This window comes from Schistosoma mansoni, chromosome W (genome assembly GCF_000237925.1).
Source record: "Schistosoma mansoni strain Puerto Rico chromosome W, complete genome".
Taxonomy (NCBI): Eukaryota; Metazoa; Platyhelminthes; class Trematoda; order Strigeidida; family Schistosomatidae; genus Schistosoma; species Schistosoma mansoni.
Window position 1 is genome coordinate 18,549,943 of NC_031502.1, and position 15,719 is coordinate 18,565,661.

The window sequence follows — 15,719 nt, forward strand, 5'->3', positions numbered from 1 at the left end:
AAAGGGACTAATTGCTTTAAATTTTAAGAATTGTTTGAAAGAACTACATAAGGTAATAGGACTTCTGTGGTTTATAATTATTTTTACAGTTTACGCACACTAATAATGTCATGTCAGTATGTTAAAAGAACAATGATGACCAAACTCCAAAGTATTTTTTCGTCACATATGTCTGTACATATGAACGTAAATGCAGTTCGTGAGAATCAGATGCTTGTCTCCATGATGTAGATGATCATAGTCACGAGCAGTCCTCAGAAGAGCATTCAACTTCTAACTTACTACCACAACCTAGACAAAAAGAGGACGTCGGTCATCTAGGTATGCCTTATCTCAAATAAATTTATCTTTCACGTCGAAACATTGCCACATTCAACCGACCATCATTAAGCGATTGGGCACGTCTAACGGTCCTGTAGGTTTCTATAGACGGTTCATTCCAAAATGCGCGTCCTTTATGAAACCGCTGACCGACCGACTTCGTAGAAACACGAAACCCATTAATCCGGACGACACCGCGTGAAAAGCATTCTTCAACTTATCGCAAAGGCAACCATGATGGCACATCAGTATCGTAGTAGACGCATCCAACAGAGCAATCGGAGGAGTCTTACAACAATGAGTTAACCACTACTGGCAACCTTTGACATTTTTCCCTAGACGGTTGCTAGACACTAAATCAAGGTACAGCACGATTGGTAGGGGATTCCTAGCTATGTATTGTGCTGCACAGCATTTTCAACACTCCGTCAAAGGTCGAGGATTCATCCTTTTTTCGGATCACAAACCCCTTACTTTCTCTTTAAGTTCATCTTCAGACAAGTACCCAACTCGTGAGTCTCGACAACTAGACTACATTTCGCAGTTAACTTCAGGAATACAACACATTTCTGGAGCAAACAATGTAGTTGCAGACGCCTTATCTCGTATAACTTCCCTGAACAGTTTCCAAGCAATCGACCTTCCTAAACTCGTCCAGCTTCAAAAAGAAGACATTGATCCTCAACAACTCTAAAACTGCGTATTAGACAGATGGGAACAGGTAAGAAAACCTTACTATGTGACACATCTACAGGTAGGGATCGTCCGATAGTACCAAAACATCATAAACGCAACGTCTTCAATACATTCCACAATCTTTCTCATCCGGGTGCTCGTGCATCCATCAAGCTTATAGCAGAACGGTTTTGTTGGCCTGGTATGAATAAAGACGTGAGGGAGTGGGCACGCTCCTGTGTAAGCTGTCAGAAATCTAGGGTGATTAGACACAACAAACGTCCCTTAAGCCCTTTCAAAACTCCTGATCTTTGTTTTGACCACGTCCATCTAGATTTGGTAGGACCCTTACCCGATTCAAATGGATACTCATATCTCTTAACCTGCTTAGACCTTTTCGCTCGATGGCCAGAAACAAGACCTTTTAAGGACATTACTGCTGAGACAGTGGCCTGCACCTTCGTCGAACAGTGGGTAGCAAATTTCGGCTGCCCTTAAACCATCAATACAGATCGCGGACACCAGTTCGAATCTGGACTTTCCCGTTGTCTGACCACACCACTAGAGATCACTTGCTTCCGAACAACCACTTACAACTCACAAGCAAACGGGTTGGTAGAACGTTTTCACCGACAACTAAAAGCTTCTCTATCAGCTGCAAACCTTTGAAAGTGGACCGACGCTCTTCCACTGGTCTTACTAGGTATCCGCAATGCAATAAAGGCTGACATTGGATACACCGCATCTCAACTCGTTTATGGAACGACACTTAGACTTCCAGGGGAATTCATGGATCCTTCATCGTCTTAAATGGACGTGGAACTAAATTCCTACATGAGCAGGCTTACAAATACAATGCGTTCAGTTAAACCTGTTTCCACTCGACCGTAATCAACTAATGTTTTCGTTCAACCTGACCTACGATATAATACACATATCTTCGAAAATCGAGACTCACATCGACGACCTCTCGAATCAGCATGCGAAGGACCATTCATAGTTCTTCAGCGCGAACCTAAGTATTATATAGTCGATAAGAACAGCACTAACGATAGCATCAGCATCGATCAAATCAAAACTGCGTATTTTAATATGCTTATACCTATATATTTATTCCAAAAAACAACAATATTATGCTAATGTGTGTATATTTAATTTTCTTTTTCTTAACAAAACCGAAAAATTTCTTTAAAAATCGCTTTTACGCTGTCGCTGGTGTGTGTTTATTTACCTTTTTTCTCCCGCTTTATGTCTCTAAGCGCGTTTGAGTGTATTTCAACATACACTTACACACTCTTTTTTCCATTTCCAGGACGACTGGTAAAGACGTTGAAAGATCGATGAAGTTTACGAGGAATCAAATTTTCGATTGTACTTGGTTTGCTTATTACTATGTTGTACTTCATGGTCCCTTATAGCAGGAGAAGTGACAAGACGCTGCTGAACATAGCAGGCTATCAGAAGAGTATTTACCAACGACAAACTAGTTGGATTTGAATTTCTGGATGGTCACGTCGTAGGGTCGTCACCACCTCACTAGGGGGGAGGGGTGATTTGTAGCGGCAAATAAATCCCCGAAATCAGTAGCTCTGTAAGTGTTGGATATTGGATGCTGACCGCATTAGTTTTAATGAACTCACTTAGCTGAAGGCACTTGGCCATGCCTCCGCACCAGATCACGAGTGGGAACGCCGTACTCAACTTCTCCTGCGACCACTAGCTAGTTTACATCAGTCACTTCTCGATATATTGATAATCTATCAAATATATCTTCCAACCTCCTCGCTTCTGACTTTTGATTTCACTTGGTGGGCGCGATTCAGTTATAGGTGTTACTGGTAAAGTGTTGTCAAACTACAATACTTGTGGTATCTTCAACGGCAAGGACACCGGCGTGTCAAAATTTATCAGTGGTCCTGGGTACATCTGCTCACATTTCTTTTTGCTGCCAAAGAAACAAAACAGGACGCCCTCGTCCAAACCTGATATTTTCCCCTAAATAGGGAGATTGGAAGTTATGAAAGGATTAGTTGATCCAACATGTGCACTTCAAGATCGAGAGAGCTAAATTGATGTTCTTCAAATGATTCTGGATGTTCTTCAAATGATTCTGCAACCCAACAAACCCACAGCATGTGAAGTACGGGATGATCGCTTCTTGTCAGACGGTTCAAGGTCGTTTAAACGAGATGGCATTCGGCTTCTAAATCTTTACTGTGTACTTGTTGTGTCACACTGTTCCCGACCAACTCTTGTAGGCCCCGAATCATTCGACATAGATCATCTAAGTTAGTGATCAACACTTTGGATAACGCAACCTATTATTATAATCTTTATAATTGCATTCTATATTTGTCCTTTTTATTTTTATCGTCGCCTATGTTAATCAGTTTCTGTGAACGTTCGTTGCTTCATATCAATGTTGATTAGTATATAAACCCAAACTATTGGTTCGATCGATAGAACTAACCAATCAACTACGATTATCGGCTATCGTGGTTCGTTAATAAGCATCAGTAGCATGTAAATGTTCCTGTGTAATATGTCTGTTAAAATATCAGTCACTAGTAAATATAGTAACAAGGCAACACGGACGTACATCGTTTTACAACTTACCCACTTGTACAAGCGAGACAAGATTAACTACCGACTATAGATTCATCTTTCTGCATAATCACTACCAACTATCTTCAGTCAGAAACTACCTACGAGTGTTTTACTTACTTGACCACTGCCTGCATACTTTCCAATTGCTGACTTTCATGGCCAAACAGGATACGAATGCTAGAAATTTACGGTGAGTGAGGACTGTGAATTTCCTGCAATGTTAGATCTCGTTTAAACTGTTCGTCAGGCAAAGCTACGTATTTGGCTTCAATTAATTTTGAACTCATACAAATTCAGTCTACAACGCTGTGCTAATCCAAGAATTTAATCAACAGTATCTCGTTTACAATCCAGATTCAAATTACTGTCTGCTTCGAAGTTTAATTACTTGGGAGGGAAAGTAATTACTTTCCCTCCTTGGGTTAACCCAGGCGAGTTTCATAATTGCATTAGATTACTCCGTACTGTGTTTATGATGCGTAATAACATTTCGTAGTTGCTTTCACGTAGAACAATCATATATTCTGTGAGTGCCGTCAGGTTTTAGTCGAAATCATGTACATTTGTGACTCGTCAGTCGTCGCACTGTGAAAAAAACATAGCATGTACACGGGAAATCTTAGTCCATGTCCTAACTGGACACTTTGTTGTACGTAGTATGTCACTTAACGCTAGCTAGTAAGCTCTTTTCATTAACCTTTAACGAAATAGCCACGTTATCTAAACCTTCTAAACTTTAGATCCATTGGTGGTTACGATTTTAATGAATGTTTGCTATACGCTTTGCGTTGCTGTTATCTTACACGGTAAATTATGACTCGGCTTCCTTATTATACGAAAATCATTTTAATTCCGTTTTCGGTCTATTTACATGCAATACGGGTTTCGAAAGTATCTAAATAACCTCCGACATTCTTCGCGAACCCCACCATTGTCTTCATATATGTGGTTATTCACACATTCAAGTGTTACACTGATAACAACCAAACGGACGTTCAGCGCAACTGTCAGTATGCGTAAGAACAATGTTATTTTGATGTGACCTTATAACACACCCAAACTATTGTAGCTATTCAATTTCGACGTCGTACTTTATTTTATGAAGTATTGTTTCCTCGTGGCTGTTATGTAACATGATTCCAGTACATCAATCGGCTGTTCCACTTACTTACGCCTGTTACTCCCAATGGAGCATAGGCCGCCGACCAGCATTCTCCAACCCACTTTGTCCTGGGCCTTATTTTCTAGTTCTATCCAGTTCTTGCTCATTCTCCTCACGTCTGTCTCTATTTCTCGGCGTAATGTGTTCTTTGGTCTTCCTCTTCTCCTTTGACCTTCAGGATTCCATGTGAGGGATTGTCTTGTGACACAATTGAATGATTTCCTCAAAGTGTGCCCAATCCACTTCCAGCGCTTCTTCCTCCGCCGGAATCTGGTTTGTTCTCTCCCACAGTAGCTCGTTGCTGATAGTGTCTGGCCAACGGATCCGAAGTATCTTGCGTAGACAGCTGTTAATAAACACTTGTACCTTCTGGATAATGGCTTTCGTGGTTCTCCACGTCTCCGCCCCATACAGTAGAACTGTCTTGACATTTGTATTGAAAATTCTAACCTTGGTGTTGGTTGACAATTGTTTTGAGTTCCAGTTGTAAATATGCTGCTCTTGCTTTGCCGATCCGCGCCCTCACATCTGCATCTGATCCACCGTGTTCATCAATGAAACCTGACTAATTCAATTGATGGTTTGATGACACTATCATGCGCACGAATCATGTTTACGCGGTTGAGTGAATCTTTTGCAAACTGGAAACGACAGACGCTTCTCTCCCAACACTAACAGCGTTTTTTACCAGTATTATTGTCATGAGTCCAGCTTGACACTCTTTGCTTATGTTCTTTTCGATATTTTTCGGTTCACTTATCGAACAAACATGCAGCACTTACCGTTTATCATCTTTTAGAGACTTCACCGTGTCACGTTTGCTCTCGGTCTGTAGTCTTCGACCCCTTTTAACTGCAACAACAGTCATCGGCTTTTCAAACTCTAACTACAAGTTGGTCAATAGCTCCACATAACAAAATACCGACTTCTCTCCACGATTATACTTCTGTACTTACAGTTGGTCTGTTAAATGTAGATATAACTGGAATCCGGCACTTGAAAACAGCTGTCAACGACACTGTTGACTTTGTATTTTAAAGCAGTGGGAGTAAAAACATCGGCATCGACCGATAATACACTTATCGTACTATCGCTGTGACATTATTACTTCTACGGCAAACTTAACATTTATCTGAGGAGCTCAATCACTTGTCAGAACTATCTTTTTCAACGCGAATTGATAGAACTATTAAAGGTTTTTTTCTATTATTTCTATGATTAATCGCTTTGCATTCAGCCAACACCCTAGTAACATATTACTACTCGTTGTTCCCCGATCCGTTTCTGCCGCCTCCTTTCTATTTATCTTATAGCTCGACAATACCCAGAGGACTCATAATAATCGTTTGGCAACCTCCGGCGCGCGACTACCAACATGTTTGGTACCTGTTCAAACGGCCGTTGAATTAGATGGGGGAGTATTGTAGGGGCAGTGAAATGTCACAGACTTAGCCAAATCATCCGGCAGTTGGGCCACTAAATATCGAACAGATCATAGATCCCTGTCAAAGTCAAGGATAACCAACACGCCATGAACTGGCCTATGCAATGGTGGTCTCACTAACATCTCTCTACTGATTCTTACTAATATATTTAAGTAATCACACTCTTTGTGTTACACAGTCTTCAAAACAGCCATTATAATTTGATAAGTTGGAGGTGTAATCCACGTTACATACTGACCGCGAGGCGTGACTTCGAAGTCAGCTGGTTCGTCACACCATTCACGTCTAACTTGAGTAGGCCCCAAATCACTCGACATCGATCATCTAAGTTAGTGATCAACGGTCTTATTCATGAGACGATTTGGTTCTAAAACTAGTCGAATCAAATACAGTTGATGACTTCACTGGTTTTGTTTGACAAGAATATCTTGGGGTGTTTACAAGCAAAGCAAAAATGTTGCATATACAAATGTTATTTAGTGTGACCGAGCACAATGTTTTATGAGAGGATGAAGTAAAATTAAAATCACAACTTGAGAAGTATTATTCTAATATTCCTGATCAACACAGTCTCTTATTACCAGGACTGTCAGAGGTGACAAACTCAGTCAGTTAGCTACAACCCTATTGAAGTATGAGTAATGTAAGCAACAGTTTGATTTTCTACAACTCAGGCATGTCCGACTGCGTATAAGGTCTCGATAGCTGATACACTAATAAAAATAAATAAGTCATGCAACCAGCGAGGTGGGAAACCGACAAAGACTTTGATCAAAATTTCATGTTTGTTTTTACATTCAAGATGCGGTGTGAAATGTCTTGGGATCATATAAGAAACCAAGATCTCAATTTACTGAACAGATTTCGGTGTCTTAATATTTTTAATTTAGTTGACTTTAATGTCGAATACTAGACGTTTCGATGGAATGAAAAGGAAATTATACGTACACAGTGTAATATCGCGGGAAATGGTTAGTCATAATAAAGTTTTGGATAACTAATTGATCAGGAATGTTGTATTGTCGAAGATAAGCTTCACCTTGGCATGCAATATAAAATGCAAGTCAGTCAGTCAGCTACAACGTAGGACCAGGCACATATATGCATCGGTCAAAGTTTCCATGCCTCATTAGCACAACAAGATGAACACTGAATTCATAGAAGTAGTTAATTTAGTGGTGGTGGTATATAAAAAAAAAAGTTTATATATCAGGATATAGTATAGGAAGAAAGACAGATATGAAGCAATTTTAATCTCAAGGTTTAATGGAAGATAAAGAGTGTATACACCTACGCTATTGTGATCGATCCTGAGACATGTCACGCAGAGTCTCCAACCATTGGTTACGATAGTCACGTGGACCCTAACCAAGTAGTCTGCATCTACCAACATGGCTCAGACGAGAAGTTAGTGACTTCAAGCTCTGATGCCATGTTTTGGTTTGGCCACCCCTAACTCTCTTCCAACCATCCCCTATACTAGTCAGCATATCGCGTCGTGGTAATCGGTGTTCAGGCATACGTAACATGTGGCCCAACCATCTCAGTCGATGAAGATCCACAACCTCATCAACTGATTCGCCATCATTCCCTAATACCCTGTGTCTAACCTCACTATTAAAATGCAGGTAAATACAAGTTTAAGTACCCGCTTTAACTAAATGGGCTTTTTTAGTGATTACGTACATTATTCTTTACACTTCGGAATGTGCTGCGGTATACCTTGATTTAAACTTGTTTAAATACTCTATATAAAAACCAGCAAGATAATTAGATATTTTATTCACTACGAAATATCTTGATAATAATAAGAAACAACCGTCCATAATCTGGGCTATCTGAAGATTTGAACACCATATTTCCTTATGTAGTAACGGATTAAAGTTAGGTCATTGCTTGACCTTATCTTGATATTTATACCCCAAACCCTACGTATAATAACCTTGTTTGTTAGCGCTAATAAGATAAGTGTCTGAAGAAGAAAGTTTGACATTGAGTTACTTCTGGTGACACCTACAATATGCAAAATTCCCTTGATACATAGATAAGATTTTATTCAGATTTGATTTAATAACCTAAGGATATCGTAGTACGCTTCATAACATTCAATACTTGCAACCAATATAGTTTGCGAATCTATAAAATAGTAGGAGATCGTTACTATTTCTCACTTTGATATGAAGATGCTTAACTGAGGCGATTACGTCTCAAAATCTACTTTCATTTTGGTGGAACCGAAGGAAGTTTATTTACTTGACCCTTAACCTATTTTCACGATTCACATTACCCGAGTTAATTAAAGGACCGTCAAAAAACAAAAGGATATAAAAGTTGTTACGAAAAATCTGTCAATGAATTGTTCAAATAACATCCGGAGAGTAAATATATACAGTTCAGCATAATGCCACGAAACAGTAATTATTTAGAGTAATGAATTACCAGGAATGGAGACAGAAAATCGCGAAGCAAAATCCCGAAAAATTCGATCTGTACAGATATTTACATTATTGCGAATGCCGAGTTTTCCATTCAGAATACTTCTTTTGAGCGGAGTCCAGCATCGATTCCAGGTGACTAGTCACACTTGAACGGTAAGAAATAGGCCCAGAATTTCCTGTGTTAGGTAGATGTTCGGATGAATCAGAAGAATATGTGTCTGACTTAGTCATCAAAGACGGATCAACACCAGCGGCGAAGTGGATCACCTTGGTTGTACGAAAACGAGTAAGACTGGCAGCAACACGATCTAACTTATCAGCTAGCTGTGGGGTTGTTACAGGGAAACATGCCCAGAAATGTCTTAAGAGTTCAGCGGCACTAGAATATAAAAGTGACAAATCTTTAACCTGTTCTGGTGTGAGTAGTGGCGGGCCACGATTGACATCGTCATTAGCATGGTGTTCATCAGACACTTTCGGAGAGTTCGAAATACGATTGTTTCTTCCTGGCTCAAACAAACGTAAAGATGATTGATCACTATTTAAGTCGCATGGTTTCGAACGTTCATTAAGTTTCCCACCGATGAGGCAACCACCAGGTGAGACATCTGCCAATGCTTGTTGAGATTCAAGTGCAGTTAAAAGTGATACACCTGGCTTTTTCCCCATGTGATAAGCAGCTACCATCATATTCTTACATCTCTTTACTGACTGCTCTAGTTGTAATCCATAAGAAGTATCTGTTTGCCGGGTAACTGATAATGGATCCATTAACTTTGTAGCTTTACCAGCTATACTAGGGGTAGGACCCTCTAAATAGTCAGTTACACAAGTTAGGTCTAACTGGATTTCTGCAGGATTTTGATCTTCTACCAGTTCTTTAACGTACACGCGGTCTTTTAACGGACAGGAGTTAAGCACATCTTTCGGATTTTGAGATACATTATTAGTTGATGAAGATGCGTCATTTGAACTAAGAGATTTCAAAACAAGTATCGAATGATTGTTGAAACGACGAAGTAACAACTGATTTGCAGATAAATTGCTCGGGATTACTGATTCATTCAATGTATTATCTGCACTCTGATCTGAGTCAGCTGATTTTTGTTTTGTCGGACCGGGTATTTGGTCAGTCCCATAACCTTGTCCTATATCGTAATCGGTAAGATTAGGTAAATCAAGATGGAAATTATTCCGGTTGACTCTTGATTTCCGTATATCACTGAGTAAAAGTTTGTCGTCAATACCAGCACAATCAGCAAATATATCATTTTTCGGAAGATGAACGCGGTCACTAAATAAATGGAAGTATTCATTAGCACTCACATTTATAATAGTAACAGAAGTGATAAAATGAAAAACCGTATCCATGTTTTACAACTTAACTGCTGTTCAAAGTGAAATTTGGCGAGTGAGCCTCACCATATTAGCTACGTTCGAAAAATGAGAAGTGAACTATCTCACAACCACAGGTAAAGCACTAGGAATAACATATTAAATTCCAAATGACAAAGATTGTACTAGTAAAATATTATCGATTCATCATCACTAAAACTTGTCAACTGATATTATAAACCCCGTTACTAGGGTGGTCACAAAATACAGATAATTTGAAAGCCATGGTCCACAGAAGTCGAAAGCCAAATGTAGACTGATCTAGTAAGATAAATATGTAAAGTTGTCAGGCTAGCATTTTAAATGGTATCCTAGTTGAACTGTGTAAAGTGAGATTTGTTTTATATTTTCCCGTCAGGAATGTTGATCAACGAGCAGTAAAAACACAAACACCTTACATTTTGCCATAGGTCATTTACATCTTATTAGTATTAGGAATAACGTAGTGTTAGTGCTTGAACACTGATGTGCCGAAAGCAGGGCGTTTTCGAAAAGAAAAAAATCTAGTGATTGTTCTATCTATATTTTGCTTACCGAAGTAATCAGTTTGCCATAAAAACAGACCAAGAAGACAGAGGGGCACCAGATACATATGCACCACACAAATCTCATTTATGTAAGGGCTGTAATACTGCCCGGGTGCCCAAACCGAATCAGAACAATAGTCAATGAGGATATCACTAAAAAAAGATGGTTGATAAACATCTCACAACAGCTGACATTGACACTGAAAAATACTATGAGTGGTAGTTTCGGTTACATACAATTACACGAATTTTGTTTGCAGTGCACCAACATCATGAGTGGGACAGTGATGGGTGTGTTATATTACTAAAAGGTTTCTATTCTACTCTTCAGTTGTGGAAGATAATACAATGAATTATTAAATGGAATGGTAACAATGACATAGCCATAACGGTGTTTTAGATTTATCGATGGCAGTAACCGTACTCAGCTATGGCTTCTTCCCAAATCATTCTTATGCGTTAGCCCTACCACTACACATAAATGCAGTGTTTTTTGTTGTGTCATTTCGTATGATGCTAATGAAAGTAGCAACTTAGACTATCTTCTGATTCATGTTTGAATATGAGGAGAGATATAACAAAATCTCGTTACAAGATTAACAAATAAACTCATCTATTGCATGTACAAATTTATTTTCAGAAAAGTGAAGTTTATTGTGCAAATTGGAGTAGTTACTGAAATGAATACTAGTTTTTCACATACATGAAACTTGTTCAGCCTATATATATAACGTCTTTAGATCATTTAAAGTTACTTACGTCAACGAAGTGTTTTTAAACTGGATGACAACTGATTGTTTTTAAACGTATCAATCGGCGTTAATAAATACAACTCGTGTTAAACAATACATCTTATTAGTTTTATTGACTTTTAAGTAAATAAATCATTGAAAATAAATACATTACTGCTGACTCGATATTTAAAGAGTTAAGAATAAGTTTATCAAGAACAAAAACTTACCGGTGAAAATAATGAGACTGAAAAAACTTTATCCAGAAGTCAGCTTCAGATAATTTATCAGGGACCATTTCCCGATGTTTATCACGTACAGTAGGATAGGCTCGGAATATTGCATTGATTGTCTCGTGAGTAAGGTTGTATTTTATTCCATTGGCACCATCTGCTTCAGGCTTGATATCGCTCAAAAGACAACTTGGGACTCCAATAACTTGAGGTCGGTCGTCTAACTGAAAACTTCGTGAAATCTGACTAGTAGGACCATTTGACGGATTATTTTGAGATAACATATTTGTACTGTTAGGGGCTGCTTCTGAGGTTCCAGTAGTCCCAGAAGCTTTGTTATTAGCTGTGGAATTATTCAGACACTGTGATGAATTAAAATTATTATGAGAGAATTCTGGCCGAGCCCAAAACTCTTCAGAGCTAAGTATACCACTAACAACCAATTCTTTGTATAAGGCCAGAATCTCAGGGTTTGATTCAAGGAGTCGAAATTTTTCCTTTAATTCGGCTTGAGCCTAGAGAACAAGAAAGTATGTAAGTGTCCGGTTGAAAAGCATGTTTAAAACGTAAACGACTTGGTAGTAACTAATTAAACACACTGAAATGAGTTGTTTGAATGATGAGAAAACTGAATATCTGTGGAAAATAAAGCTGAACTGCAACGGATATGTTTTGAATATTCGACGAGTTGTACTGAGTCCGTAAAAACTAGAATTGTCAGTGTGATAAACGGATAGATAACATAATAAAGAACCACACGCCTAACTATGCAATCGAAAACACTTCAAAAATAGCACAGAGAGTAATGCAGCGTAAACAGAAAAATACTTACAATAATTAAGAATAATACATGTGATAGAGGGACGATAAATGACAAGAAATAAGATACGATTTTGAACGTGAGGAACGAATTGATACACGCTATGGTGAACCATTATTCTGAACCATGTCAATTAAGGTCTCCAGTCACTAATTCTTATCAGATCGTTTCATTTAACTTAGATTAAAAGACTTGCTCTGAAAAGACAGCTTCAGTTTTAGGAGGCAAAGTAAGCCGGAATAGTCCGTTACTTTAAATAGACAAAATACGAAACAGTCATCTCAGTCGTAGTATGATTATAACTTAAGTCTACGATCTAGAACTATTTCAGATCGATACTTCATAATCATACATACCGACTGAATAATCAGAGTTTCTGTGTCTAACAGGTTAGATGACTTTCAGAAGTTTAGAATCATTATCACTGACCCTTGATCACAGTAGCATCATACTGACAGCGAACTATGAAAATGAAATTGCATTAGTAAAAAATGATGAGAAGGGGTAAGAAAATTGGTGAAAACGAATTTCCATGATGTTTTGAGACCTGGATCATCATACCTCGAGTTATAGTGAAATGTAAGTGGTCAGTATGTGAATGATTATGACAGATCGACTGACTGAAATTACTTTCCACCACTTTGCTATAAATGACATCCTAGAAACATCTATGGGAAGAGAACAAGGGGGTTGTGAGGATTTTTTCTCCGGAGAAAAACTTTTTCACAACACCATTTTCTTACTTGTGTGACATATACGTTTTTGGTGTCCTGTTGTACCACAATTACTTGGACTATCCGATCAGATTGCCCAAAAATCAACCAATATCCCACTTAAGAAGTGGTATAATGATCCGCCAGTTTTATTTCAAGACGTGAAACGGTTTAATCTACTGAACCTTTATAAACAATATGAACTAAAGGGCACTAGCCTTCATTTTACACGAAGCTCACGACGAATTAACCTAAAATAATCTTGGAGTTTTGTTCGCACATATGGAATAGAACAACAAAATTATGTCTTGAAACCAGATGAAGAAACACAGTGCATTTAGACAGGAGTTACGATAACTTTGTAACAGTACTGTTACGTGGTTTGTTTTTTAGTTAAGCAGTTAACTATGTACGCGGTGAAACAGGATTACCGGATGTTGTGTAGTCAACAAGTAAAATTTACTGACGATCGGGAACACCAATCAACTTACACGTGCGAATGTCGGCCTGACTCGCTTTTATGCAGAACTCTAAGGATTTTCGGTCCAGTTCACCTTGCGAAAATTATTGTTGGTAGTTCTCCAACTTCTCATTAAGAAACTTTTAAAGCGACGCGTTGCACAGCAAACCCTAACGATCTGTTTTAAAAAGAACCAACACATATACGGACAAATCAGCCGGTCTTAGGAGTGAATTGTTCTATACTACTGTACGCATATCAAACGGCCAGTGGAGTTAGGTGAAAAAACATTCTTCAATTGTTCAGACTCATGTTTCTAGGCATTACGACTTTTGAAGAATTCTGAAGTTTAGAATAAAGATTTCAGCAAATTGATGTAGACTTACTATCAGATGAATAAGACGACACGAAGATGTGCTTAGTACGTACAGATACACTGGACCTAGCATTTAGATAAACCACAATATGTCCTAGGAAGTAGAACCATTATGTGAAATTGTAGACCACTGGTGAAGTTTACAGCATACAGTTGATGGGTGTTTCTTATGAGATGAGTAGCTGAAATCGATGATTCGACATGAATGGCGGTTCACATTGTGTTGTAGAGGTCCTTTATTAGCCTAGCAAAGAATCAGTAATTTGTAAATACGCTATTTACTGGCTGTAATGGTTTTTAGCCGTGATTAGTGAAAAGCAGTTAGGACTAAATGAGTTCGTTCATATATTAATATTACTAATGCTGACAGCGAGAGCATTCACGGAAAAGGAAATGAAGAATCTAGCAACTTAAGGCTGATTCGGTGAGTTACTTGATACTTGCTATTTAGTTTATACTAGAAACAACAGAATGATTGAAAAAGTAATTGATCCTTTTAATAATTACATTCTGTTTACACATTTCAAATCCAAAGCAAGCGACTAGGATATATCTGGTGAATCCTTTGAAAAACTCCAATTGTACCATAGTGAAATATACTATTTGGATTCCTTAACCTCCAGACTTTAAATTAACTTTATGTGAAACAAAGTGATTCTAGTGCTAAAATAACGTACTCTTTAACTAATCATTAACTGACAGCAAAGATTCCCACGATTCAATCACATTACTTACTGACACACTATTTTCGTAGTAGTGAGATTGGCCTTTACAATGTTCAAAATGGTGAAACCTATATCTGATATGAACTGTCGGGTCTTTAATAAACCAACTAACATGTAACGGGAAATTGAGTAACCATGGTTATTGAATCAACTTATTCTGTTATATTAGGGTCTAGAAAAAGCAAACACGACTGCAATCAAACGAACCTTGTCTTTAAATTTGGGTAGCAAATTTTGTAACATTGCCTTCACGTTGTTACGCATTTCAAGCTGTTTCTCTCTGCCTCCAGGATCCGAAAACTGGAATGTGAAAGACTCCCCACTATGCATTAATAACTGGAGCTGAACTTTTTCTTTTTGGTCCGGACTAATACGCTGTATTCTAATATCTTCGAATTTTGCACTGATACGAAAACTATCAGATGTTTGGTTACGCCAAGCCACTCTTCCTGAATTAACATACAGGGTCCCATCCACTTTCTTATACCGTACGTGCTTAACCATGAGAAGTACATCTTCTTTCTGCTTCAACATGTGACCAGAATACGTGCGACTTCAAGCCTCCGGTATGTTCACGTCTGGTGCGAACGTACGTTTGCAGGAGTGAACAGTGAGAAAATTTGGAAAGGAAAACAAGAGAGTGAAGTAAGCTGACGACTAAGTAACCAGACAATTTTGCTTACATTCAATGACGAAAGAGATCGAGAGCAAATAGCAAAATTATAATGTCCAGACAACCTGATAGCTGAAACCGTGAGGATTTCAAATGCTTCAGACGCAACACATCCTAAAGCCGCGCTATTCGATGTCCACTATCAATGACATTCAAGACACTGAAAAACTGAGGAGAAGTATTGATACGTCATCTAGCTTCAACAGAGGCTGCCCTTGTTTTATTTGACAGGTTATGTAACTAGATAGATTTCATTTAGATGGCTCGTAATTTCTATATCAACTTACAAGTTGCAATTCATATGACACTACTTTGTACTGTAAGAATTTGCCTATTTTATTATATAAATTAGACAAAGTCTTAGTCCCTTTAGAAACAATCTGTTGAAGTTATAATACACCAAATAATTACAGGTTTT

General features: G+C 38.3%; 1 protein-coding gene across 1 annotated transcript; it reads right to left on the minus strand.

The window, feature by feature from the left end:
* Positions 1–8,543: 8,543 nt before the first annotated feature.
* Positions 8,544–15,407, minus strand: Smp_011980 (hypothetical protein). The gene is made up of 5 exons (XM_018788855.1): positions 15,312–15,407; positions 14,836–15,278; positions 11,896–12,049; positions 11,532–11,754; positions 8,544–9,942 (listed from the first exon to the last, which is right to left on the minus strand). Exons 2-5 carry the CDS (start codon positions 15,160–15,162, stop codon positions 8,715–8,717), a joined length of 1,932 nt encoding a protein of 643 aa, XP_018654356.1. The 5' UTR covers positions 15,163–15,278; positions 15,312–15,407; the 3' UTR covers positions 8,544–8,714.
* Between the last annotated feature and the right edge of the window lie 312 nt (positions 15,408–15,719).